Below are 26118 nucleotides of genomic sequence, written 5' to 3'. Positions count from 1 at the left end.
TCAAAATAAGTTATTACTAATACCAAATTTTAAGCATATGATTGAAAATATCAAGTTGTGTATTCCTTGCAAGTTGTGTATAGATTGGCCCAATTGAACAGAGATATACCTGAGTCAATAATCATTTGCTCTTGTTGCTATTAGAATGTGAATAGAGTTATCTTTAATTTACTGGAGGTCTTTGGTGAAAATCTGCAGATTGAGAGTGTAAATCTTAGAAATATTTAGTATTCTCAGACGAAATTTTAGGGGAAGCAACGTACTATCTTTGTTTTCATTTCGACATTGATGTTTGAGACCAAGTCTTTTGACATTATAGGATATATTGATGCAATGGTAGTTCAATCTTAGTATATGATATGATACTTCATGTCTTTAACTTTTCATTTTGTTGAAATTTGCACCCTTTGCACATTTTGATCTATGATATGATACTTTTCATTGTTTCAATAAAATTTAAATTTGAACTCTCTTGATTCATTTGATGCTATCCTATGTTCTTATTCTATTACGATTCAATTTGATTCATTTGATGCTATGTTTTATTATAAATTCATTACCAATTATTTATTCTAGATTTATAAATGTTGCTATGATGAATGTTACAATGTTATATAATTTATGAATATATTTGAAATTTCAGAGTTCCCTATCTGTCTATCTATCTAGCTGTCCCCTGCTTTGGGAAAAATACCATCCTAGAAACCCACTTTCCCTTCCACTGTCCTGGAAACTCGGGGTAACATAGGCTATATTTAATATGTAATAATTTTAAAAATCTTGCATTGCACCTAGTTATTGATCTAAAAAAAATGTGCATTATACCATAGTTTTAAATCCCTACAATTTACAATGCAAAAGTACTTTGACAAAATATGGCTGCCAAAGTTATTGTTAAATACTCTCTTGGAGAGAACCTTGATTTTTTAGGAAAACAAATTCTAATATTTCATTCATGTTTTCTTTTTTAATTGTTATGGAATTGAACTATGTTACTAGGTTTCTCAAAATTCCAATAGGTATGGCGCAGAATGCCTTGAGGAAAATCATTTTTAAACTACAAAACCAAGGGATGCATTCCCTGGGGTTTTAAAAACCCCTACCTGTACTGGAGACGTCCTAGGGACTTGGGGGCGGCCTGGGGATGTTCCTGCTGCATTCCAAATTCTGCAAAATATCTTGCCAATGTCCTAGAAACTCAGGGATGATGCCCCGTGAGGCTGGGTACGGCTAGTCATCCTTGATGTCATAGGATTTTAAAAAAAGAACAGTCAAAAAATAAAACATTTACTTTGCTCATTTGTAAGCCCCTACAACCCAACTCACCCTAAATGCTGGGATGTTAATCCTGAAGATGTGGCCAAGGTTGATGAGGAGGTACACCAGGGAGTGGTTGGGATTCTTTTGGATGAGGTGGACCATGACAGTGGTGTGACTCAGAGGAGTGTGATTTTGGTGCAGCATTGGGAGATGCAGATTGATGGCAGCAGTGTACTTTGTTTTCTTGCATTTTGATTTGCATATCATAATTGAGAGTTAAATCATATGGCAGCAGTGTAGCCTTTGTTATTTTTTAAATATCACATGCATATTGACAGTGACTTCTGAATCGTGACTGCATATTGAGTATTGGCAATTTGAAAATGAATTTTGAACACAAGTTGAAATGTTTTATGTTAGGGTTCTATAATGTATATATGCGTGCTTTATTGTTTTTTTCATACAAACACTTAAAATTTCCCTATATATTTGTACGTTTTTCTATATTTTATCTAGCTGCTATCTTTGCCGTCCCTTTCCCCTAGCTGTCCTCAAAATTGGCAAAGAAATCCCCATCTCCTGCTGTCCTTGTCTGTAAAACTTGAGATAACCTTGATTTTTAATTATATCGTAAAAGAAATAATTTGTAATATTAAATAACGATTGTTAAATTTATCAGGACATCTTTATAATGGCAGTATAACATGACAGTCTTAAATATATCATGACAGCAGTGCAGCATTAATTAATTAAATAATGACAGCAGTGACAGCAACAATTGTATTATTACAGCACTAAATATATCATAATTCAGATTGTTAGTTAATGATGTAAATTTTGTAATAGTTAACTCTAACAGCAGTAATCTAGATTTCTGGTTCACTGTTCAAAAAAGTCTCCAAGACAATTTTCCTATGTGGTATTAGAGAGTTATTATTGCCAGTTGCAAAAGATATTAAAGGTGCATTCGTGATGGTTTGGTACATTGTGGCATTTTGGTATTGCGTGATACAGTGCGGCACAGTGTCCTTATCCCAAAATTGCTGTGGAACATGCGTGTTTACATAATTTGGCCTTTACTGTGGATGATAGATTCCTCTAGCTGTAGGAATAGCGGGAATCTGATTGAATTCTTGTTTTCAGTTGCTTCTTGGGCTTTTTGTTTATCTTTCATTGGCTGTTATGTATTTTCCTGTTTGTGTTAGTCCTTATAGTAAATTTTAATATTCCTGGTACCTTGGATAATTTCTAAGCCCACAGAAGAGTAAATGCTGGCATACTAATTTTTGTCACTGACTGGTTTAACTGTATTACCTTTTAAGCTTTGAAGAATAGAACACTGTAATGTAAATTATTTTAGGAGGGTATTTAATATTTGAATCAATAAGTAAGGTATTCTGATGTTTTGAAATCTGATTGCAGTTATCTCAACGCACCATCACAGCGTCATTATTAAAATACCTTTCTAAGCTACAGGTGCAAATACTATGGGGTCTGAAGTACATCTTAAATCTTTTTCATGCTTTTTCTCTGTGTTTGTGATGATGATGCTATTTTACTCTGCAATCATAATTAGTTCAAATAATTCTGAAATTTTATGTTATGTGAAAGCAAATAGCGCTTCTATTTCTTAAATGAAAACGTTGATATATTTAAGCTTTTCTTTTTTTCTATGGAAATAATGTAGCTTATTTGTCTGCCAACTTGCACTTAGGTGGATGAGGAGCCAGCAATAAGAACCAATACTACAATTTTGCTTGGAAATATTGCCGGCTATCTAAATGAGGGGGTTAGTTGACTTGCAATTATTTTGACAAAATAGTTTTATGTGTTGGATATAGATCAGCTTTTAGCTAGACGCCTTGTATAGGTTTCCAGAATGTATTATTGCTATAATTGTAAAATTTATTTTCATTTAAAGCTTGTAAGTTATAGCCAAACACAAATAGTTGGAGGCCCTTTCTGTGAAACAAATGTAATTATATTTGGGATGTAGATAATGTGATTCAAATATGTTCATGGCCTGTTATAATTAACAGTGTCTGTTGATGAAAAAAATTCTATACACATTTTTCAAATTTTCATTTGTAATCTTTAGCAGGAAGCATTTTATTGAACTTCTGGATTTTTTAAAATGGGTTGAGCATTCAATATCTTTTTCAGACAAGGAGGAGGGTTTTGATAAATGCATTCACTGTCCGTGCACTTCGTGACACATTTTCTCCAGCACGAGCAGCAGGTGTGTTACCTCATATGAACTGTATGAATTGTCTTTATTACCATTTCAGTAATTAGGATATACTTTTGATTGGCTTTTCCTTCATTACTGATAAATAATCTTGGATGTCTGCAACAAAGAACTTTAGGTATCCTTGCTACAGTTTATGTATAGAGTGCGGTATTTCTTTATGCTTGGAAACTGAAATTGTGTCTCATGTTTAAATCTTTTTCTTTTCCAATGATTAAATCATCATTTATAAAGACTCCATTGCCATATATTTTTAATCCAAATGTCTAAGGATATAAACAAGAATAAACTTTTCAATCAGTGAGATTGACTGTTGAACGTTCCAAGCTGGTTATTGTGCTATAACTCTGTATTTGCAAGTGCTGATTTGTTGTCAAGGAAATTGCAGAGGAAACATTCTTCAAAAGAGGTAGGTTTTTAGATGTTTTTGGGTTTTCTCCCCTTACATTTGAACTCTTTTTGTTTTTTAGTCTTGTTGTGACCTTTTGATACATTGCCCCATTGTAAATGGGGACCTTCTCTTTTTACTGAATAAGCCAAGCCCTTTTGTAGTCAGTATCATCTCCCAACCCTTAAACTACTTGGCTGACTGAATTTGAATGACTTGTGCCTTCGAATCTTGTGAAAAAAATGAATTTGGCTATAAGTATAATAGTGAATTGGTCTTTCAGAAAGAATGCCAATAAATTTTGAACTCTTTGACATACTTACTAGCTTTACATTTTTCTATTTTTGGTATGCCTATTTTTAGTAAATTTCATTGTGTCTTTAACTGCCCTTACTTTGTGTTTGAAAACGTACTATTATAGTAAGTCTATTTTTGGAAGGCGAATCTTGATAGCTAGTGAGCTCTGGTTGAGGAAGAGAAAAAATCAAAGTAATGAGAATTGGAATCGGATCAGAATTGGCAACACCGAATCAAATCGTGAATCAGAATCTAATCGGCCATGAATTGGGAAATTAAAAAAACCCCTTGAAAATTAGTAACTTATTTCATAAACCTTTTATAGCTGATTCGATTCACCGACTTACAAAAAATTGTTTGGCTTGAATCAAATCGCCGAATCGCGTGAATCATCGTGATTCTCGTTACTATGGAAAAAATGAACTAGTTCTATATAAAAAAATTTAATCAAATGAGGCAGTTGCTCTAAATTACACTAAGTTTGAAGAACGGTCCTAGAAAGCATCTGGAAGTGGAAAGACCTAAAAAAGCATGAAAAAGATCAGGTTTGGAATGTTTTTTGAAAAGAAATGAAAAGACACGAAAAGGCACCCAAAAGAGTGGAGGGCATGAAAGTTCACTTAATTCCTTGATCCCATTCCATCAACGCACAAAAGGGAAAATCATGAAAAATGGCGAAGTGTTGGTCCAAGAAGGTGAAAGAAATGAGGAAATCGGCTAAGTATAGAAGAATTTTGTCTACATGCCTAATGTGTCCCATATGAGAAAGATAGAAATAAAATGAAAATATGCGAAAATTCTTGCTAAGTCCTTGCTTCAGTATCAAATTTATCAGAGGTCTTGGAAAAAAGCTGTGGAAAAGAACATTGTTGGAAGCATGCTAATTATTGGAATTTGGCTGAATCTGAAAATTTTTGGGATCTAAAATCTAGAATTTCCATAATAAATTGTAGAGATTTGAAACCACTCTCAAACATCTTGACATTATTTGTATATAATATAACTTAATGCTTATATTTAAATGTTATATTGTATATGTTGGGTGTTGTCATATGGAGCCTAATTAGCAGTGTTACTAGCCTCAGACTGGGCTCAGACTTCGCAAGCCCAAATCGGGCTCAGACTTAGACTTGACTATTGGACTTGGCAGGGACTCGACAATTAAAAACCAATGAAATTCAAAGATTTTACAGGATTTTAAGTTTTTTTCATGCATCATTTAGCCAATAAACATCAAATACACAATAACTGAGATAAATAGAAGCTACTTTGCACACATCCACAACTTTTTATTGATCACATAAGTATAAATGCAAAATTTTGAAAGAAATTACTTAATAGAAATATAGCATAATAACAATTTAGTGTCACTATAAATGTCTATATCAAATATAGTGTCACTATCAAATGTCTATAATATTCATGGAGTATGCAATCCATTGAATCAAAAGCTCAAAACATATATTAGAATAAAGGCTCATCGTAGCCTATGTCCTACAACTACACCTAAGATAAGTCATGGAAGACTCTAGAGCTATCTTGGCTCCTTGTGTGTGAGGTTGAACTTTAGTGACATGCTCATCATGATCATCCTCCTCATCCTCATACTCATTCTTATAATCCTCATCATTAGAGTCGGATCCATCATTCTCAGCCTCAGGGTTCCGCACTGGGTTTCCTCATGCTCTAACCTCCTCCATTGCGATTGCCATCACCACTACCTTTGCCTCTTGATTCACCTGATCAAACCACTCCAAATTTTTGTCACTAAAGATAGGATCATCAACTTCCAGCTTCAATTTGACCTCAAATAGCCAAGACAAGTCATGGGAGATAACATTGCTGAAGGCATGCTGAATCGTGAATTTTTTTGAAATCCCCCAAAATCTAGAATTTGCATTTTAACTCTATGAAGTTGAAACCTATCTCAAACATCCTGACAATATTTATGCAAATATAACTTACAGTATAATAAAGGTTAAGGAATCTGAGATCAGAGATAGAGAATTCTGGACTTTATTTTTAGACTCAATTTGTTGAATATTTCTTACGTTGTCACATATAGTTATACTTCCTTGCAGTAACCTGTTATATATTTGATTACTGATTATTGCACTTGCTGTTCTTATCTGTAGATGTTGATATGGAAGACAAATTTGTACTTGGAATGTAGATATTAGTAATCGCTTTGTAGGGTAACATGTGCCGTGATTTTGATGCTTTTCCCACAACAATCGCTTGACATATATATGCAATGAAACGTTACACTCACGTAGGGGCATGACCCTTACATGGCTTTTGCCATGTAGAGTTATGGCCCTACATGGTGATTATTATTAGTTAATATTTTAATTGCCTCCTGATAATACAAGCAGCAATTACATTATGTTACGAATCACCGATGAGGGAGTAACTCATTGTAAGTATGGTGCTCAAGCAAGATGGTCAACATGGATACTAATATACAGTATCATAGATAATAGTTACTAATAATGTACAGCTCTCAAACCTGATCAGTGGGTGATGATAAGATGGTTGATCTTGCTTTAGGTAGATGAGAACATTAACTCATGGATTGATTCATATCATGAAGTCCAATTTGGGCATGATCACAAATAGCTTGTGATATCAATATTTAGAGGAGTCAATTACATACATACATATATATATATATATATATATATATATATATATATATATATATATATATATATGTATATATGTACATATATTTACATATATACATTTACATATATACATATATATACATACATACATACATATATATGTATGTATATACATATATGTATGTGTAAACTTGTTCCATATATTGGTATCAGATCCAACCGAAGCTATTACTTATACACTCCCTCTTAATAAGGGAGGATATGATTAATTTCTCAGTATCAATTACTCCTATTTGAGTTTGCATCAAAGTACTTAATCACAATGACATTCTTTTAAGAATATATTGTATCTAATTTCTAGCACATTTTGGAACAAAACATAGTCTATTAGATAGATAGTCTTGATCTCAATCATGATCTCTAGCTCACTCTGAGACTAAAGTAGTCTATCATGATTTAACTTATTGTCATGACTTTCAGCACAATCCGGGACAACATGTTAATGTAGTATATCATGACAATGGACCAAGAACTCAAAAAATAAAAGTAGCATCATGATGTCTGACTCATTCTGGGATAACAACTTAATCGAGTCAATAAAGATTCTTTTGTTATCATAATAACCGACACATTATGGGACAACAACTTAATGAAGTCATATGATACTAGGTCAATCTATAGTTAAGGTCATCACCTTACCATAGAGACTTTATGTCTAAAAGAAAGATTGCCATCTTTCATAAAACAATACACTTGTGCACAAGAGTATTAACAATAACAAAACTGAGATCTAATCTCAGGAGTTATATTTACATCTTAGCCATACCAAGTTTACCTCTAAAATATTCCACTTTTAGTTTTGCAAGAGGTTTGATAAATATGTCAGTTGTCTGCTCTTTAGGGCTGATATAAATAAACTTGATAACATTAATGTCAGCCACATCTCTGATATAGTGATAGGGGATTTCTATGTGCTTGGATCTATTGTGGAAGATTGGATTTATAGAGAGTTTAAAATAGCTTTGATTATTTCAATGTATAATTGTGGAATTAAGGGGCTTCCCAAATAGTCCAACCAATAACTTTCGTAAGGACACTGTTTCTCGAGCTACCATAGATGCCGCTATGTATTGTGCTTTTGTAGAACTCTGAGCAACTGCAGATTGCTTCCTGCTAAACCAAGATACCATCGCAGATCTAAGACTAAAACATCTTGTAGTGCTCTTCCAATCAGTAGAACTTCCAGTCCAGTTGGAATTTGAATATCCCAAAAGCTGTAGCTCAACATGGTCATATTTTAGACCAAGTCCAATAGTGCCTCGTAAGTATCTCAAAATGTGCTTGGCTGCCATGAGGTGGATCTTTTTAGGTTCACACATACATTGACTTAATGCATTTGTGTCATAACAAATATCAGGGCTAGTATTCACCAAGTGCATTAGAGATCCAATTATTTGTCTATTGTATGTAGGATTTGTGGCTTCGGATTCACATGCTTCACTTTTGAGCTCACGGAGGTTTGTCTCCATTGGTGTGGACAATGGTTTGCAATTCACCATTCCAAATTTTTTTAGTATGTCAATAGTATACTTTCCTTGGTTCATGAAGATATGGTTATCCTTTTGCCATACTTCTAACCACAAAAAGTAGTGTAGGAGACCTAAATCTTTCATATCAAATTCAAATGTAAGATGTTGTTTACATTTTGCAATAAGGTGATCTTCACATGTTATTCGAAGATCATCAACATAGAGAACAAGTATTATCGTATCACCCTCTGATTCTTTGAAGTATATATTAGTATCAATTTCATTTCTTGAGTACCCCAATTTGATAAGATAAGTGTCAATTCTCTCATACCATGCCTTGGGGGCTTGTTTAAGACCATAAAAAGCTTTCTTTAGTTTACATACATGTGTGTTCTTGTCGTGAATAACACACCCTTCTGGTTATTCTAGGTATACTTCTTCAATGACACCATTTAAGAATGTTGTCTTTACATCCATTTGATGATCTTCAACCCTCTGGAAGCAGCAATTGCAATGATGGTTCTGACAAATGTATTTCGAGCAACAGGTACAAATGTTTCTTCATAGTTAATTCCATCTTTTTGGGAGAATCCTCCAGCCACAAATCTAGCTTTATGTTTTTCAATATTGCCATCGGGTGCTTGTTTAATTTTGAACAGCCACTTTGAGGAAACAACGAATTTGTCTTTGGGTCTTGGTACAATGTCCCAAACATCATTCTTTAATATAGATTGATATTTCTCAATGATGGCATCTTTCCAAGCTTCTTCAACATCTGGAGGTTTTGATTGAGTGGGCTTATTTATACGAGTGACATAACATGAGTGACTTATTGTTTTTCAATTTTGTCTAAAGATTTCATCACAAGCCACATTATTTTCTTCTATCATTTTCCTTTCCCATAATGGTCTTTTCCTCTTGAGTTGACTTGAGTCATACTTAGGATTAGGGGTTGTGGGTCCATCATCTTTTGTATGACTCTCCCTCTCAATCATAGAAATTTCATCTAATTCTGGGATGGGGTCATCATTTGATTCTTCTATAGTTTTAGATTGTTTATATGCAACATCTTCTTCAAACTTAACACCTCTACTGACTTCAATTTTCTTTGATCCTGGTATGTATATTCCTGTAGGCTTTGGAAAACTCACTATAGCCAACAAATATACCTTTATTTCATGAAGGCTGTAGTTTAGTTCTTTTCTCTTTGGTTATGTGACTACATACAATGCACCCAAAGGTTCTTAGGTGACTTAGATCGGCTTTGATTTGTGAGAATACCTCTTCTAGTGTTACACTTGCTAGAAATGAATGAGGGCATCTATTTTGATTGTATACTCCAGTATTAGAGGCTTCAACCCAAAATGATATGTGGAGGTTTTGATCATGCTTCATGGCCTTAGCTGCTCCAATAGTGGTTCGGTTCTTTCTTTTAGCTACATTCTGTTGAGGATTATATGGTATTGTATACTCCCTCTTGATCCCAACATATATGCATACTTCTTTGAAGTTTTCAAAAATATATTCTCCTCCATTGTTAGATCTTAGGATTTTAATCTTCTCCTTGGTTTAGTTTTCCACTAAGGCTTTGAACTCTTTGAATTTAGATAGGACTTCATTTGACTCTTCTAGTTTTAGAAAATAGATCCATATTTTCCTAGAATAATCATCGACAAATATGATATAATACAAATGTCCTCTTAGAGAGGGTACTGACATTGGTCTACATAAGTCAGTGTGAATAAGTACAAGTATGATCTTTGATTTATGTTACTATGGGGGAAATATATTACGGAGTTCTTTCCTAATGCACAACTTTTACATGTTCCTTCATGTTCAAATTTAAGGTTAGGTATGCCTTTCACAATTTTCTCTATGGAAGGTAGAGCTCGGAAATGTAAGTGACCTAGTCTTTTGTCATAGATCTCATTGTTCTTTAGGACTTCATGATTTAGTGCTAAATTTTGAGTGTTACATAGTTTATATAGGCTTCCGTCTCTGAATCCAATGTAGATTGCATTTTTAATGTTTGAATTTTTAGGCCAAGTTAGGACCTTATCTTCCAAGAAGGTAATGTGATACCCTTGATTTGCTTGACCTGAAATAGAGATTTCTCTTGATACTCGGTACAAATAGAACATATTTTAATTGTAAGGTAACTCTAGTTTTCAGTTGGATTGAGTAGGTCCCAATTCCTTTCACAGGGTAAGTGGTGTTATCCCCTATTGTGACTTCTTCGGTGGAGTGTCCTTTGAAGGTTTCAAATTGGTCTCTAAATCCAATTATGTGTTTGGATGCAACATTGTCAATTCTCTAGACATTCTTATTATAGTTTAGCTCACTTGATAAGGCAAGAAAGAATAGTGAGTTTTAAGGTTGCTTGACTTTAGATATATTGACAAGGGCTTTCTTTCTTTCTAGACAAACAATACATGTGTGCATGTCCAAATTTGTCACATTTTTAACATTGAACATTTTACAGTTGGGGTTATTCCAACCCTAATTTTGTAATTGACAAAAGTCTTGTTAAAATGGCTTAGGATTAGGGATTTTCATAGGAAAATTTAGTAGCTTCTTGCAACAACATTAACTTGCAAGGGATTGTAAAATATAATCAAGTCAATTCATTGGATAATAAGATTGGACTCTCTATTTGGTGGACATAGCCTAGGATTGGGTGAACTGTGTTAGATCTTTTGAGTCTTCCTGTTCTAGTTTTTGTATTTATATTCCTTTTGTTAGTTTGTTAGATTTGCACATAACTATTAGATATATGTCTTTCAAACCTTGACACAAGGAAAGTTGAAAAAATGACTAAGTAATGAACAAAATCACCCACTACTAAGGAATTGTGCTGAAGTGACAAAATTCTCTATTGCCAAGGATTGTGCCCATGTGACAAAATCCTTCACAGTCAACGAATTGCGCCCAAGTTACAAAATGCTCCACTATCAAGGAATTGCACCCAAGTATTTAAATCCTCATTTGCCACGGAATTGTGCCCAAGTGGCAAAGTTCTCCATGTGCAAGGAATTTTTCTTTAGAGAAAAATATCCTCTAACCCAAAAGTGTTTCCAAACATTCGCATGACATAAAAATAAAGAATTTGGCTATGTATGGATAGGAAAAATCTTTCAAAAAAGCTTGCCAGTGAAATTGAGTATTATTAAAGGCATGTGTATAGAGCAGTAGTGCATAGGTTATGTGAGAGAGTTAGAGCCAAAATCTCAACTAAAGAGGGAATGTCCAAATGCTTCAATAGTAACATTAGTGTAAAACAAGGTTTTCCATTACCTTCCACTTTATTTGGTCTATAATCGTGGTTAGACAAGATAGATGGTTAAGGGTTCATTTGACAGGGAATGTGGTGAAGCTTCTTTAATATTCAAATTGTCTTATTCTGATTTTTAAAACTGCTCAAGGGTTAAGAGATCATTTAGGGGCTTTGGAGCTCGTTTGTCAAGAGGCGGGGATGTAGGTGAATGTTGTCTTGCATTTTGTCATCCCAAAATGTAGGTTACAGTACAAAACTTTTTCAAATTAGTTTCGCATTTCTCTAAGTTGAATTTGATATTCAATTGCTAAATGTTGATCGATCAGTCAGTTTCAATTCGTATATCAAATTGTTTTACTAAAGGCTTTCATCAAGTTCTTTTCATTTTTCTTTCTGTTGAGCTTATGCTTGATTTTTGAGGCCTTCATTGTCCTTTTCTTTGCTTTTGGTTTGCGTTTGTTTGATTTTAGTCCTTTGGTTTTGCTCAAGTCATGGCTTTCGGTTTCCCCTTCAATTTGATCTAACCTAGAGCTCAATCGGAGTTGTTAATTAAGAGATATGGTCATTTTAGTTCTAAAAAAGTGGACCTTTTTGATGCAACAACATGAATTAAAAATATCATGTTATATTTTTAATTTGACATTAACTTTTTGAAAAATATAACTTAAATTCACTTTATGTTATGTTTTTAAGTTACTTTATCATTTAAATTTTCACTTAAAGAAACTATGGTGCACTTTATGTTATAATTTTAAGTTGAGTTACTTTTTGATTTTTCTGTTAAAGTGACTATATTAACTAAATAGTTTAGTTTAGTTTTTGATATTTAAATCAAATGCTCATTTAAATGTTTCTTTTTAAATGATATTTATATGCTATATTTTTAATGTGATATGTAAATATGGTTTATGTCCCATTTAAGTAACATTTTAATGAAATTAAATTGACATATGCTTATTTAATCACTTTAAGTTATCAAAAGTGGACATTTTATAAGCCATTACATGTAAAATCCATCAAAAGTGGATATTTTACATGTCATTGCATATAAAGTTCATCTTAGAAACATAAGGTCATCAAAAGTGGACTTTTTTGGTGTCATTACATAAAAAATGTGAGCTTTCACTTGAAATGTGCTTTTGCATAAAAAAACATCAGCTTTCACTTAAAATATGCAACCAACCTAAAAAGGAGCAATTTTCACCTTATGCATATTTTAAAACATGCAATGCCTCCTAAAAGGTGCGATTTGCATCAGTAGGAGTTTTTAAAACATCCAATCCATCCCAAACGGTGCGATTTGCATCTTATGCATATTTTAAAACATGTCATGCTTCCTAAAAGGTGCGATTTGCACTAAAGTTCCTGTATTTGCTCCCTAGAAACCCCTTTTTGGAGGAACACATGCAAAGAGCGTCCAAGAACCTGATTTTGAAGATTGTGGGAGATTTTATTTCATGTTTTTTCACAAGATCTTCTCTACTAGGTCGTTTTTTCTTAGCCATGGGTTTTCAAGCAATGTAAATCAATTTATCTTGCTAAAAAACATTTTTCCAAACTCTCTCCAAGGGCACGTTTTTGGAAAAAAATTCAAAATACATCATTTTTAGCTCACATTTTTGCTCCAACTGGAATCGTTTTGGTTTTTTTTTGGTGTTTGCATTGCATATTGGTAAACGTTTTGGCTTTTGGAAGCCAAAACATTTTGATCTCACACCTTGAGAATCACGTGTTTGATCAAAAACGTCCCACATGCATGTTCAACCAAAAATGTTGGAGTTTAGAGCAATAATAGGGCACATTTTTGGCACCTCCCACTAAAATGCCTCATTTTCTGCCTTCTCCCTTTCGAATTTGCAAAGTTTGAAATATTCAAAGTGTTTTTTGAAGAAGTTTTCAACATTGGAGCATTTCTCTCCACCATTTTTGACACTTAATCTTCATGTAAGTGGACAATTTCTTTCATTCTATTTAATTTGTGCTTATCTTGCTAATTTTATGCACATTATTGCTTGATGATTGCCACTTGTTGAAATCAATATCATGGAAAGTGCATTTTTCCTTTAAAAATGAAGAAATTGTTCATTTTCATGTTTTTGATTTTCCCCAAACTCCAAATTTGAAATTGTGTATTGAAGTGCTTTGCATATTGACATATTTGAGTCATTTTCCAAAGGTACGTTTTTCTTATGAGGTTTTTGTGTTTTGTGTGCTTGCTTTTCGATTTTCTCCACTTTGGAGAATTTACGGGTTCTTTCCCAAGAACTTGTTCTTGTTTCACTTCATGCGAAAGCATCATCATGTTTCACTTCCATCTTCCATGTCACAACACTTCACATCTCATCCGACAAATGCGATTACATGTTTTCAATCTCATGCACCATCCGCACATGCATGTAATCTCATTTTCTACTTCCATTTTCACTTATCTCACTTTCCATATTCAGTCGCACGACATGATTACATGAAAAGCCTTACGTGCAATTGCATCTCAAAACCTTGTTTTTGACTTAAAGTCACTTTTTGAAATTTCAAAAAATGTCATTTTCATGTACTTTGACTTCACCTTTTCACCAAAGATGACTATAAAGTTCATTGTCCCTCTTCCATTTTCCATTTCCATCTCTCCATATGCACTCACGCCTTCATGAGCAAATGCATGTTTTTCCATTTTCCGCATAAGGCTCATTCTCCATTCGCATTCACATCGCATCTCACTTTCCATCCCCCTCTGCATGTTGCACTTAGATGTAATCATTTTTCATGCAATAACGTCTTGAAGACCCTAAGTCACATTTGAAAATCAGCAATCTTCATTCGCACGTATTCTGATGCATTCTACCTTCACACATTTTCATTTCATTCCGTCTTCCATTTTCCACCTTCATAACACTTCATTCTGCATTCTGTTTCCATTCAGTGCATACATATATGATTTCTTTTTGAGATCATTTCATTAGATTGACAAAGTCTCTAATCTGTTTTTGAATCTTTGTTGTTGATTGCGAATCAACTTGTATGGCGATTCCCTCTGATGATGTGTTTATGTTTTGGGATTCTCATGTTGTAGCGCAAGTGCAAGAGATGCCGTCACCACCAAAATCAAAATCAAAAGGCAAGATGAAATATCAATTTGATAAAGAGTTGGCTCATGCAACTCCATCAACAATTGCATCTGTTCTTGATAACGTGATGGACACAAAGATCGGTCATGTGGAGGTGGTTGATTTTCTGTGGAGAGTTGAAACCCCTGTTGGCCACGAGATAAAGCGCATCAAAAGAAGTCACATTCACTTGGTGTTTGCATTTCCTATGGCTGCGATGAAACCTGATTTTATTCTTGGATGTGAAAGACATTTTAGCCCAAAATAGAAAACAATCAAGGATGCTGACGACAAGGTTGTCATTAGTCTTGATCTAGAGATCATTGAGTAGATCTTCAAGGTACCACATAATGCAAAGTGTGCAGATCTAACCAAAGAATAATCTTTGGCAAGCTGGAATGAGAAGTAAGGTGATTATTAGAAATATGTTAACCAATACTGGTTAGACAATAAATGGAATAACTTCTCAAGATGGCCAAAGACCATTCATCAGTCTAATTTCAAACAAGAATACAAAGATCTCATCATTCTACTCAATAGAGTTTGCGGTCTCAAAGATTCTACTGATTTTGAGCCATGGATGTACAAGTTTATCTTCCAAATCATGGAAAACAGAGAACACATCTTTTGTGGAGAGTTGATTAGCACTGCACTTTGCTAGCAGTTGCTCAATGTAGGAATTTCAGTGCCTTTTTACATGAACTCCTACCTTGTCTACATTGTTGCTGCTATGGAATCTTTATTTGGTCTCTCGATCAAAGGAGATCGTCTTCAGATTCTAGTTTGGGATTATTATGGTGAGATCACTCTGGCTAATAGTAAGTTCCATTACAAAAGAGTCCAAGATGCTTTCTTTGGGCATTTCCAGTGCTCATTTGATAGACAATTATCCATCAAGAGGGTATTTGATGCAGCATGGGAAAAGGTGAATCAATATGGTTGTGTTTTCATTCAATTTGCAACTGTTACATACTTGAGAGTTGGATACTTTAAGGGAAAACTGTATACCTTAACTAGGTATGCTCTTGATTGAATCATCCTGATGGAGTTAGCTAGACTGCTCATGGAAGTGCTGAGTGATCAACATACTATGCATAGGCCTGGTTTCGGTATTACTTTAGCCAAACCCTTACCAATCAACAACTACTCAATCAATTCTGTGCACAAAGCGAAGAATATGGAAGCAGAGTTGCAGTTGATTACTTTGAAGAAGTTCAAAGCCTAATTCGATTTCGATTATCGTGAAATGAATTCTCAAATGAAAAGGGCATTCATGTTGAAGTATAGCATTAGTCAAAGTAATATTGAACATTTGAATCTGGTTTTGTGCATTATATTGTAGGTAAGAATAATATATATATATATATATATATATATATATATATATATATATATATATATATATATATATATATATATATATATACACACACCTATATATATACCTATATATGCTCATATGCATATATATATATGCTATGCTCCACGGAGTTTCCGAGATGGGGATGTTTTAGGGGACAAGAACGTGTTTTCGGTACGGGTACGGGTCGAAGCCAAAATTTAGGGTACTGGACCTCAAGGGACGGCAATTAAAAACATAGGGGATTTTTTTATATATATAGAGATAGAATTCGAATGATAGACATTTTAGAAGATCAATACATGGAATTTAATCAAATGGCAAATCTTAAATACTTCCATTATAACAATATGTCAATATCACATACATATATAGCAAAAATCAAAATGCTTAAAGGCTCCAAGTACCATACTGAAATCAGAATGAAATAAAGAGAAGTCGAATTAAAATAGTTAGTAAATACTAAACGCAATCTTTCCTCACTAAAAACAATCTTTCCTTACTGTTGCTACTGCTCTTATGTTTTTTTCTTCCATTTAGCAAGTATGTCAAATCTAAAATGATTAGAAGAGTTAGTGTTTTAATAGACCATATATGGGTTGCATATTTTTATTATGTCTTTAAGACGACTAGGGGCCGCACAGATAGTAAAAATTAGAAAAAAAATGTTTTTTTGGTGGTGTTTTGCCTATACTTGATTGGCTGGAAAAAAGGGGACAGCCAGCAGTTTTGGGGACGGATAGGGGACGGAAAAATCGTCCCTAGTACTGCTGGCCGTCCCCAAGTTTCCTATCAAAGAAAAATGGCCGTTTCGGAGACGTTTTTGAATTTGCCAAAAAGGGGACAACTCAGGGGACGGCCAAAATCCGTCCCCGCGTCCCCGTTTCGTCCTCGGTACGGGTATGACCCCAGAACCATATGGGACGCGTCCGTGCGGAACACAGTATATATGTGATAAATACTTACTGCTACTGATTCATATCAGTCTCCATTTGTTATTGAGTATATTACTATCTCCGATTCATATTGGGCTTCATTCATCAATTATAATTTGCTATCGGGCATATTACTGTTGTCAATCATTAACATGCATTTGTATTATGCTAAGCACAAATTCTTATGGAGATAACTATGCCCACGTAGGGACATGACCCTACGTGGCCTTTGACCACATATAGTCATGCCCCTATGGGGACATGACTCTTCCTTGTATATATATTATCATTGCATTGGTGGGGACAAAACATATATCAATTACAAGTCATATATGCAGTCCCAACGATCTATATCTCTTGCAGGTTATTTAAGACTAGATCATCGATCCTTTAGTATTAGTATTCAAGTTGAAGATTCTCAAAGCATAGAATACTGTTCAAAGTTAAAGATCTGCAATACACAATCTGAGATCAAGTAAGTAAATCTGATTTATCACAGTCTGAAATTATAGTTTATTTCTATCAGAGATCCTGAAATTAACATGGTATCAGAGTGAGGTTGATAAGAAACTCTATTATTCAGAATTAAATCTAAAATTTCAGATTTATAAAAGTTAATTTTATCCTCAAATTCAAAATGGTTAATCATGTAATATTAGAGGATAGACTTGAGGGAGCATCAAACTTTTCATCATGGAAAACTCGAATCATGATAATATTAGGAGAAGTGGAATTAGAAGAGTACATATAATTAAACAAATCCATCCTTGAAAATGATCCAAATAAAACGACATGGAAAAGACACAACAACAAGGCTATGAAAATTATTATAGACTCCGTAAAGGATCATATTCTCCCTTCTATCAAGTCTTAAAACTGCATTTGAAATGTTCTCTACTAGTAAGCACAATTTTGAAATCAATAGTACTAGTATACTGCTAACTTTAAAGCAAGATCTTCTATACATAAAGATGAACAATGGGGAGTCAATTACGTCCTACTTTCTAAGAATCTCAGAATTAAAAGATCAACTTGCAGCAATTGAAAATCGAGTTGATGACAAAGAACTTGGCATGATAGCTTTTAAGAGGACTTCCTCTATCTTGGGACACCTCTATTCGAGGTCTAAGCTCCCGACCCAAGCATCCTAAATTTGAATTACTCAAAAATGAATGCACAGAATCAAGAGTAGTTTCAAGAGGATTAAGCATAAATCAAGAGGGAGACATTCAAGCTCTTCATGCAAATTCAAGCAAGAAAGGAAAATTCAAATGTAATAAGAGGAAATTTAACAAACCATATAAGAAACGAGATTGGTCTAAAGTAAAATGCTTCAAATGTGACAAAATTGGTCATGCGTACAACTTCTACCCTGAGCGGCAAATAATTTAAGCAGCTCTAACATAAGTCAAAGAAGAGAAAGAAGAAAAAGAAAACTTTGCATTTTATCTACCTCTTTCAAGTGAATTAAACTCAAACAAAAACGCTTGGATTATAGACAGTGGAGCATCTCGACATATAATAGGTTTTAGAGAAAAATTTGAAAGCTTCTCAGAATACTCCTTAGAAGAAGTAACCATTGGAGATAATTCTACTCATTTGATCAAAGGTATCGGGTCTTATTCAGTTCACCTAAATTTAGGTAATACTCTCAAACTTAAAAATGTTTTATATGTACCTGTATAAAAAGGAATTTGGTCTCTATCTCTGGTCTTGCTGACGAACGATTCAGAGTCACCTTTCAAGAGGACAAAGTTCTATCTTGGCCAAAGAACTCTAATATCAAGAAAGCTATATCTATTGGATTTAGAGACGAAAGTCTATATAAACTTTGTAATCAACAAAATTTAGCCCTAAGTCATGAAATTTTGAATTCTACCGAATTTTGGCATAGGAGACTAGGCCACCTTCATTTTCATGCATTGTCATCAATAGGAAAATTTTTAGAAGGATTACCTAGTCTCAAAACTGATCACGTAGGCATTTGCAAAGGATGTGCCCTGGGCAAAAACACTAAGCAGTCCTGTCGTAAAAGTGTTAACAAATCAAAATATGTATTTGAACTTATTTACACTGACCAATTTGGTCCTATGTTTGTACCTTCTCTAAATGGGTGCCTCTATTATGTAATTTTTATTGATGCTATTCTAGAAGAACTTGGATCTACTTCCTCAAACAAAAGGAATAAATTGAAGTATTATCAAAATTCAAGGAACTCAAAGCTCTAGTTGAAAACTAGTCAGGACAAAAAATAAAAATACGAAGATTAGACAATAGAGCTGAATACATCTCTGAAATTTTTAATAATTTTTGCATTACTTTTGGGATTAAGAGGGAATTTTCTGTACCATATAATCCTCAACAGAATGGAATTGCAGAGCGTAAAAATAGATCAATTATTGAATCAGCTAGAGCAATGATGCATGACCAAAATCTCCATACTTCTTTCTAGACCGAAGCATCTAACACTATAGTTTACATTCAAAATAGGTGTCCCCACTCAGTATTAGAAAACAACACTCCCGAAGAAGTATTTATAGGTGTCAAACCAGATCTAAGTCACCTAAGAATATTTAGGTTTCTTGTTTATATTTATATTCCTAAAGAAAAAAGAGCAAAACTAGAACCATCTTGAAAGAAGAGAATACTCATTGGATACAGTGAAACAACCAAAGGCGACAGGATCTATGTTTCGGGTCATAGAACAATCAAGATTAGTAAAGATTTTAAACTTGAAGAAGATATTGCCTTTAATCTTTCTAAAAACAGTGATGAATCATATTCAAAACTTGTCACTGAAATAGATGAAGACCAACCAACAAAAAATGAGAGGGAGAATGATATTGAATTTCCTTCACCTACTATTTCAAATCCTGAGGATTTTGAAAATGTTAACAATAAAAAGAGTCCACTTTGGGCTAGAAAAATGATAGAAGAGAATCATGTTGAACCTGATGAAGCAATTAGAAAAAGTAAGAGAATAAGAAATCAGTCATGTTATGTGGCATTATTAACTAAACTTATCAAACCAGAACCTTCAAATGTTGATGAAGCCTTATCAAGCAAACCGTGAAAATAAGCAATGATTGAAGAATATAATTCTATATTAAAAAATCATGTATGGGATGTTGTAGCCAGACCTAAAAACAAATTAGTTGTTTCTTCTAAGTGGCTTTTCAAAATCAAGCATGCACTTGACGATAGCATTGAAAAATACAAAGCCAGATTTGTAGCACACGGTTTCTCACAGAAAGAAGGTATCAATTATGAAGAAACATTTGCCCTAGTCACTAGGTTCACATCTGTTAGGACTATTTTGGCAATAGCAGTATCCAAAGGATGGAAAGTTCATCAAATGGATGTTAAAACAACATTCTTAAACGGTGAAATTGAAGAAGTTTATATTGAGCAATCAGAAGGTTCTTCACTCATGATAGAAAATCTCACGTGTGCAAGTTAAAGAAAGCATTGTATGGTCTTAAACAGACTTCCAGAGCCTAAGAATGAAGCTAATCCTAACTTATACTTCAAGATAGATGGTGATGACATGATTATTCTTGTATTATATGTTATTGATTTGTTGATAACAGGTGAAGAACATCTTATAAAGAAGTTGTATGGTTACAAAAGCTACTAGTTGATTTGTTTAAAAGGCCTTTGAAGTCCACTATGATTCATTGCGACAACTAAAGTTGTATCAAGCTTTCAGCTAATCCAGTTTTTCACAATCGGTCTAAGCATATTGAAATTCCTTATCATTACATTAGAGATGTGGTTGATCGAGGTGTTATCAAACTGGAGTACGTCAGTACTAATGAACAAACAACATATGTTTTTACCAAGCCTCTTGCTAAAGTGAAGTTGGAATACTTTAGAGGAAAACTTGGTATGATTAATTTGTAATGTTGAATATTGAATTTAAATTTCAGTTTATATGTGTTTATGCTTCTATGGTTGTTTAGTTGCATCAGATATGTAATGAAAGGTGACGATCTTTCATGGACATATATATTCAAAAGGTAATCTTTGTAAGGTGACAATCTTGCAAATGATGGGCCTGTTATTATGACAGTTTTGTTTTGGATATGCCAGAAGTCGTTGATAACAAATGCATTATGATTACTCTAGATATTGTTTCGGACAATTAGAGATCATAATATATGTTATGATAGTGTTCATATCATGGTGATTTTAATTATTTGACAAGCCACTATTTCAAAGTGTTAAAATTAGATAATGTGTTATGTACAAATATTCTATATTCTGGTATCTATTAAGGAGTCTATTACTTCTCCCTTGCTAAGAGGGAGTGTTGAGGTATAGCATCAGTCGAAGTAATACTGAACATTTGAATATGGTTTTGTGCATTATACTGTAGGTAAGAATTATCTATATTGGGCTCCATTTGTTATTGAGTATATTACTGTCACCGATTAATATCGGGCTTCATACATCAGTTATAATTTGCTATCGAGCATATTACTGCCATCAATCATTAACATGCATTAGAATTATATATATTGGGCTCCATTTGTTATTGAGTATATTACTGTCACCGATTCATATCGGGCTTCATTCATCAGTTTTAATTTGCTATCGGGCATATTACTGCCATCAATCATTAACATGCATTTTTATTATGCTAAGCACCAATTGTTAAGGAGATAACCGAGCGATTATGGCCACATAGGGACATGACCCTAGGTGGCCTTTGGCCATGTAGAGTCATGCCCCTACGAGGACTTGACTCTTCCTTGTACAAATATTATCATTGCATCAATGGGGACAAAATGTATATCAATCACAAGTCATTTATGCAGTCTCAGTGATCTCTATCTCTTGCAAGTTATTGAAGACCAGATCATTGATCCTTTAGTATTCAAGTTGAAGATTCTCTAGGCTCAGAATACTATTCAAAGTTAAAGATCTGCAATACACAATCTGAGATCAAGTAAGTAAATCTGATTTATCATAGTCTGAAATTATAGTTTGTTTCTATCAGAGATCCTGAAATTAACGATTCACACATGTTCATCGCATTGAGGATGTTTGGATTGATATGAGAACGGAGTTGGATATAATGAAGATGGACTACTGTAGATTAACTTTGCAGCAGATAATCGATCTTAACATGTTGGAGATTCCTTCAGATTTCCAAGTCGAAGATGACAGCAAGATTCTTGATCCATAATTTCATCAAGCCGACTTTGATAAGAAAGTATACATCTATCTTGGATAGATTTCAATCGATTTTGGTAAACACCAACAAGTGGCTGAAGATTAAAGGCCTAAAAAGAGTAAATCCTAAGATGAGTTTGGATTGTGGAAGCTTTGGCCCTCCTGGAAGGAAGTCACAACTGGAAATTACAAGAAAAGATGGTGCCTCCTCTTCTGATGTGAAGAATTCCGTCAAATTCAAATGAAAGGGCAGAAAAGGATCTAAGTCATCTCGGGTTCCAGAATCAGATGAAGAAAAGTCAGAAGAATCAAAGGAGGAACTGGAGATAGAATCAGATGAAGAAGATGATGAGGAAGAAGGGGAAGTCATGATCATATCTCCCCGAAGGCTTGCACAAACTTGTGCACCGTCCATACATGAAGCACCTTTTTTGGATGAAGTAGATGATGATGTGGATTCATTCTCCACTGTGTTCACTCCTATTCCAGTCACAAAAGTCAATACAATGGCTCTTCCTATTTCTTCTGCTACTCCTCTCATCTTGGCAAATGAACAATATGAGCATTTGGCAAATGTGTTTGAGGATTTTCCAACTCTTACAAGTGGTCAAGTTTCCCAACTTGATACATCTTTAACGGGTTTTGAGCTTTTCGTGATGGTGTCCTCTCATCATGCTCCTATGCCTTTAGCTGTGTAGATTGACTCTTGCTCAGTCATGATGGAGATACAATCTGGATCAATATCGATGGTCTCCATTGTACCTGCTTCCATGAATGAAAGTTTCAGCTTGTCTGCATGGTTGAGCAGAATAACAACTAAGAGAAGAAAAGTGGTTGTACCTTTGGATAATCTCCTTGTCAAGAAAACCAAATCCAAATCTTTGAAAGATAAGATTGTTTCAAGGATTTTGGTTGATTTGGATAAAACCAAATTTGTAGAAGTTGCTGAGCCCTTGGTGGACAAACTTGTTGAAGAACTTACTCATTCTGATTACAAGTTCATTAAGGTTGAAATCGTAAAATAGTCATGTTTGAGTTGTTTACAAGATGCTCAAGATGCATTAGCTAATGTATCAAAAAACAATCATGAGCTATGGGAGATGAAAAATCAACTCAAATAGGAGGTTTCTTGCCTGAACGAGGTCATTCGGCAACAATCTTCTCGAAGTGCTGTTGTTATGTCTCAGACATCTAAGGAAAGGAAGCTGATTGAAGCTGCCAAGTCTTGGATAGGAGAAATCGTCTCTGAAGGAGATCAAGCCATCATGGAAACATTTGCAGTTCTTATGTGTGTCAAAGAGATGAATGAAATGGAGCGAAACTTGATCTCTTCTTTGACTCGAGAAGCAAATGATTTGAAGGAAATCCTCAATGATTGGTATGAAATTGCAAAATGTGATCTAGATGCCTTGGTCTCATGTGACATTCTTTTGTTGTGTGAAATGTTCTTAAGATGTCAAGGGCTTATTGGCTACAAAGAAAAAACATTGAGGAAGCTGATTACAAAGTTGCAGACAACCCTTGGAGATTGTCAAGTAGTTGAAACAGGTGTTATTTGTGATATGGAACAAATGGGATGCCAAGTTCTTGATGAATAAGGTAATCTCATTGCAATTGAAAGGGTAGGTTCAAAATATATAATTTGGTGCAGAGGCACCCAAGCAAGGAAATGATCAAGTAAAGACATCAAGAATACATGAATGTTCAAAGACATGATTAAGGGTCAATTGGAATGTTTTAAGGCCAATCATGGCCACATGTAACGATCAAATTAATAGCATATGTCTAAATCCTAAAGGTCCTGATAAGAACCTTAGGATAAAAATGACGTAAGGGGGGCCAATAGTGCCCATATAAGATTAGAATAAATAAAAAGGGTCTTAGATAGGTTATATTTACCTTTAAAAACATTGAGATCAAATTAGAATAAGGTTTGAATAGAATAATGCATTAAAATGTAAGTTGGAAATTCAAATATTTGAATTCTAACAATTAGGAAAATGAGTTTAGCGATTTAAACCACTTTGTAACCACTTGGTTTCGGTTGTGGAAGTTTCCAACCATCCTATAAACATCCTTGAATGCTTGGGAGAAGAAGTACAAATTAAGGAAGCGTTTGTACGGACTTCATTCTGAAAATGGAATAAAATTCACAGTTTCTTGCATATTTGGACTTGTTCATTGCATTTCTTTCATGCTTTGATCATTGAAATGTATTAGAGGATGTATTTGAAGTGTTTTTGATCCATTTTATCAGGGTTACATTTTGAAGTTTTCATTTATTTACACGAAGTCTTGTAGATAGTCATTTTCACATTGTTTCCTTCAAGCAAAATGATGTAACCATCCGCTACCTGTTCTAATTGTGACTTGGGAATGGATTATTAACATGTATCATATGTAATTATGCATGCTAATGCAGAGAAAAGTCAGAGAATGTAGATGATCATCCAATTGGACAAGTTTAGAGTGCTTGGGTGCATGAAAATGCATTGAATTTGATGCCATAGGTATAGAAGCGGGAGATCTTCCCAAGGAGGCCATGGTTTTATATAAAACAGTCAAAGTACTCATCATAAACATGGTGTAGGATCAACGAACAGGCCCTGGAAGTAATTCTTTGGTCGGATTTGAAGAGGCCCTAGTTTTTGGCCTTGTTTGGTGAGGGTTTCATAAAAAGAACATATAGAGAGTTGCTGGGTTCAATCCAATCTAATAATCTTTAGTTTAGGATCATATTAAGATACTTTACCAAGTTGTATGGTTAGGGGATAATTATTTCATATAGTTCCTTTGTAAATGGAGGGGTTTTTATGCCTAAAAAGTGGCCCATAGTGTAACAGCAGAGACTTGGTCCTAAACAACCATACCTCATCTTTTGATATGTTATAGAGAAGCCAATTGGGTATCCTAATCTGCAATTTATTTTTTTGATGTTATGGGAAAATTTGGAGAAAAACGCAAGAGGACAACATTTGAGGGCTAATTGGGGCTTTTAGGCCTAGTAGGCTGGGATGTTTGGTTTGCCTTAGAGATAGACTCTTGATATTTGGTAAACTGGTTATTTGGGGTTTCTTTAGGGTATTCCAAACCATTAGATTACTAAGAATTCTTTGGAGAAGTCATTTACCTGATTTGGGCAACTTAAGCCTTAAGGTTGCATTGGGAAACCTTTGGAAAAACACATTGTTCGGAGTATTTTCTCATAGAACTTGGAAGGGCCCATTTTGCTCTGCATCAAGTGGTATCAGAGCTAGTAGAATCCTTTGGGAAAGAAGTAGAGAGTACATGTTAGAAGGGGAAGAGTTTGGAGAAGCTCACAACATGCCTCGTAGAATGACAAACATTGAACTTGCCAAACTAGTGGCACAACTGGCTGAAGAAATCAGAAAGGTGAAGGTAGAGATGGATAAGACAAGAAGAGAGATGGAAAAGGTGAAAAAGAATAAGAAGGGGATTGATCATGAGGATCATAGTGAAGATGAAGAGGAGGAAGTGGAAGTTGAAGAAAAAGGAGAAAGGGCACCAAGAGAAGAGGTGGACCCGGATGATGTAAGAATGACTAAACTTGCTAAAGCCATTAGAGGAAATGATTACAAAGGAAAGTCTGATATCCCAATGCATGATGGGAAAATGAATGAGGAGTTGATTGACTAGTTTGGAGTGGTGGATAACTTTTTTGATTGTGAGGATGTGGTAGAAGAACACAAGGTCAAGATTGCTAAATCAAGGCTAAAGGGGAATGCATTGTTATGATGGGATTGTTTGCAGGTAGAGAGATGGAAGAAGACGAAGCCTAAGATAATTTCATGGACAAAAATGATGGAGAAGATGAGGGAAAGGTTTCTCCCTAAAGACCAGTTATACAAAAGAATGCAAAGCCTAAGACAAAAGGACATGGATGTCCAAGCATAGACA

At 34.4% G+C, this 26118-nt stretch overlaps 1 protein-coding gene across 1 annotated transcript in view; it reads left to right on the top strand.

Annotated features, from left to right (window-relative positions):
• Nucleotides 1-26118, top strand: part of CTEXP (kinase family with ARM repeat domain-containing protein) — a 191363-nt gene that overhangs the window by 108410 nt on the left and 56835 nt on the right. The window contains exons 13-15 of the mRNA XM_089792423.1: nt 2683-2736; nt 2975-3049; nt 3424-3499. Coding sequence (XP_089648549.1) covers nt 2683-2736; nt 2975-3049; nt 3424-3499 — 205 coding nt within the window. The remainder of the gene's footprint in view (nt 1-2682; nt 2737-2974; nt 3050-3423; nt 3500-26118) is intronic.

The sequence above is a fragment of the Cupressus sempervirens genome, chromosome 7 (genome assembly GCF_028749045.1).
Source record: "Cupressus sempervirens isolate cs-2001-9-10 chromosome 7, ASM2874904v1, whole genome shotgun sequence".
In the NCBI taxonomy this organism is placed as follows: Eukaryota; Viridiplantae; Streptophyta; class Pinopsida; order Cupressales; family Cupressaceae; genus Cupressus; species Cupressus sempervirens.
The sequence above is the reverse complement of the archived record's forward strand: the minus strand, read 5'-3'. Positions and strand labels throughout refer to the sequence as shown.